This window comes from Gekko japonicus, unplaced genomic scaffold (assembly GCF_001447785.1).
Source record: "Gekko japonicus isolate JY-2015 unplaced genomic scaffold, Gekko_japonicus_V1.1 scaffold2042, whole genome shotgun sequence".
NCBI classification, from domain to species: domain Eukaryota; kingdom Metazoa; phylum Chordata; class Lepidosauria; order Squamata; family Gekkonidae; genus Gekko; species Gekko japonicus.
The window spans coordinates 257,746-260,295 of record NW_015176514.1 but is presented as its reverse complement, the minus strand read 5'-3'; the positions used below and the strand labels follow the sequence as shown (position 1 = coordinate 260,295).

The following is a 2,550-nucleotide window of genomic DNA, read 5'->3' as shown; positions in this document are numbered from 1 at the left end:
GTTTATGGAGACTTTTGCCTCTTCCCCTTTGCCCAGCAGCTTCTGGTGTTCATCCAAAAATCCACTACTAAAGGAAAGGGAATTCTCACAGCAACAGTGTGAAATACAGCATGGACGAGATACAGCAAGATGGGAATGAGGGAGGAAATCAGAAGAAACCTCTTGCATGATGGAGAACATACAAGAGGTGCTAAGGATGTGAGTTTTGCCCTTCTTTGCTGAAGATCCACATGTCATAAGCTGTTTCCTAATCCTTAGGGGAAAGACAGTGTGAATACAAGGGCTGCTGTAGGATCAGGAAGGCAGCAAAAACAGAAAGACTGGATCCCACCCTTTGGATGAATGTCCGTGATATATGTAGTTGCCATTCTCCAGGTGGGGCCTGGGGAATTTCCTTAAATTATGACTGATCTCCAGGTGACAGAGATCAGTTCTTCTGGAGAAAACAGCTGTTTTGAAGGGTGGAGTCTATGGCATTATACTCCACTGAAGTCCCTTTCCTCCCCAAATCCCACCCTCCCCAAGGCTCCTCCCTCAAATTTCCAATAATTTCCCAACTTGGAGCTGGAAACCCTAACCCAATTGTTCTTCCATAGTTTGGAAACATCTACCCATACAGACTTTATCTATAGGGGCATCCTATAAAATGGAGTATCAAAATAGCTGAGGCGTGTGTGCATGTTAAAGAATAGGGCTACCAAAGTTTCAGAATACAACATTCAGCTATTTAAAAAATGGCTAATGATATAATCATGCTCGAATGCTCAGTTTTTCTCTCTCCAAAGATGCTTTCACCCAAACCCATGACACACTTCAAGAAGCACCCTGGGCAAACCTATTATAATCAGAAGGGTGACACTTATGTGTTGCATTTGTTAAAGAGACCTGTATTCTACCATTACTGTATGCCTTTTAGAGACTTGTCTGAAGGAAGGTTAATGCTCATATAGCCCCTGGGCTTACAGAATAAGCTTAAAGTCATAGGCATTTAATTTCTAAAGACAGATTCTGCAACCACAGGATGGACAACACAAGAAAATTACATTTCTAAAAGGATTTCATTTTCTGCCCTATCAGCTCATTTAAAAATTCAGCAGCAAATGAATTTCCAACCAACTTCATAGGATTTGTGAAAATGAATAAATCTCAAAAACACTTTGCATAAGTGCTAGAACATGCAACAATAATAGAAGCAGCATTAGCCTCAGATACATTCACAAACCCCATTTTAAAACCCAGTTTCAGTTACAAGAATGATAATATTGACAGAGATGTTTAGACTCAGCTGAGACTCGCCTTGTTTTTTCTAAGTTGCTTCCTGCAGTTCAAGTTGTATCTAAGAGACTGCAAGAAAGCAAACGCTCACACTCCAATTTTTTTATGTAAAAAGGAATGCTGTCAAATGTTAAGATGGAGGCAGATTTGATTAACTCATAAAATCCTCCCTCATGACAGAAGAAAGTTAAGCTCAGTTCAGCCCTAGGTAGATTTAAGACCAAGACGGAGAAGTATACAGAGTGCAGCACTTTGAGAAAGAAGTAGAAACAAAATATCTGCTTCCTCTACTGAGAGATGTTCTTACAGTTCTAAAACAGCTGCTAAAGTAGGGGGGGGGGGGTTTAAAAAAAAGATTTTGCTGCCTGGAAGCTGATCCAGGGCAGAGCTTCCCCCCGGCTCCTAATAACTTTTAATTCTGAGCTGAACTTACATTTTTGGATTGACCTTTTCCTTTTCTTTCTGCAGCCTTCCCCAACGTCCAAGTTCATCCAGGGCTACTTGGGGGCCGTCATCAGTGCCGTCTCCATAGCCGTTGGGGGGGGGGGATTAAAAAAAAGCATTTCAAAAGCTGAACAAATACTTACTTTGTAAATAGTGCAAAACCATCAACACAAGACTATAGCTGCTTAAAGTGCCTCGACTAGCATCATTTATGCCCCGAAAGCTCGCCCACTTCTTCACGACCAGCACTAATGGACGAACTCGACTCTCAACTGTGAATGAGAGAAATGCTTATCAGGTAGAGAAATTTGGGGCTTTTCTAATGGCTCATTAGAGAATTTAAACATAAATATCACCTCTCCAGGTTCTCCCAGCGCTGCTTCCCCAACCCTAGCCCATTTTTACCCACAACATTTAGTTGAAAAGCCATATGTGAGATAAACCTAAGGCTGCAATCCTGATTATGCCAACTATATAGGAAGACCCAACTGAATTCAGTGGCTTAAATCCCGTTCTGTTTCTGGACTGAAATAACAACATGCAGCCTCACTGGATCACACTGATACCTTGTTACCTCCCCTTTCTACCATCTCCCTGCACTGCTGACATTTAGACAGTAGGAGTAGGGACTGCTTTTATTTATTTATTTAATTAATTTATTCATTCATTAAATTTCTACCCTGCCCTCCCGCCGAAGCTTCTGTTGTTCTGCAAGGTACCATATATGCTGATGGTGTTACATAAAATAAATAATTACCTCATCAAGCTAATCTAGACATATTAGACACATCAAAGATTGGTCTAACAGAACATTGTGGTGAACAGGAAATA

The 2,550-nt window shown here is 41.0% G+C and overlaps 1 protein-coding gene across 1 annotated transcript in view; it reads right to left on the bottom strand.

Moving 5' to 3' along the window:
- Positions 1 to 2,550, bottom strand: part of PAPD4 (PAP associated domain containing 4) — a 35,743-nt gene that overhangs the window by 15,479 nt on the left and 17,714 nt on the right. The window contains exon 10 of the mRNA XM_015427361.1: positions 1,863 to 1,991. Coding sequence (XP_015282847.1) covers positions 1,863 to 1,991 — 129 coding nt within the window. The remainder of the gene's footprint in view (positions 1 to 1,862; positions 1,992 to 2,550) is intronic.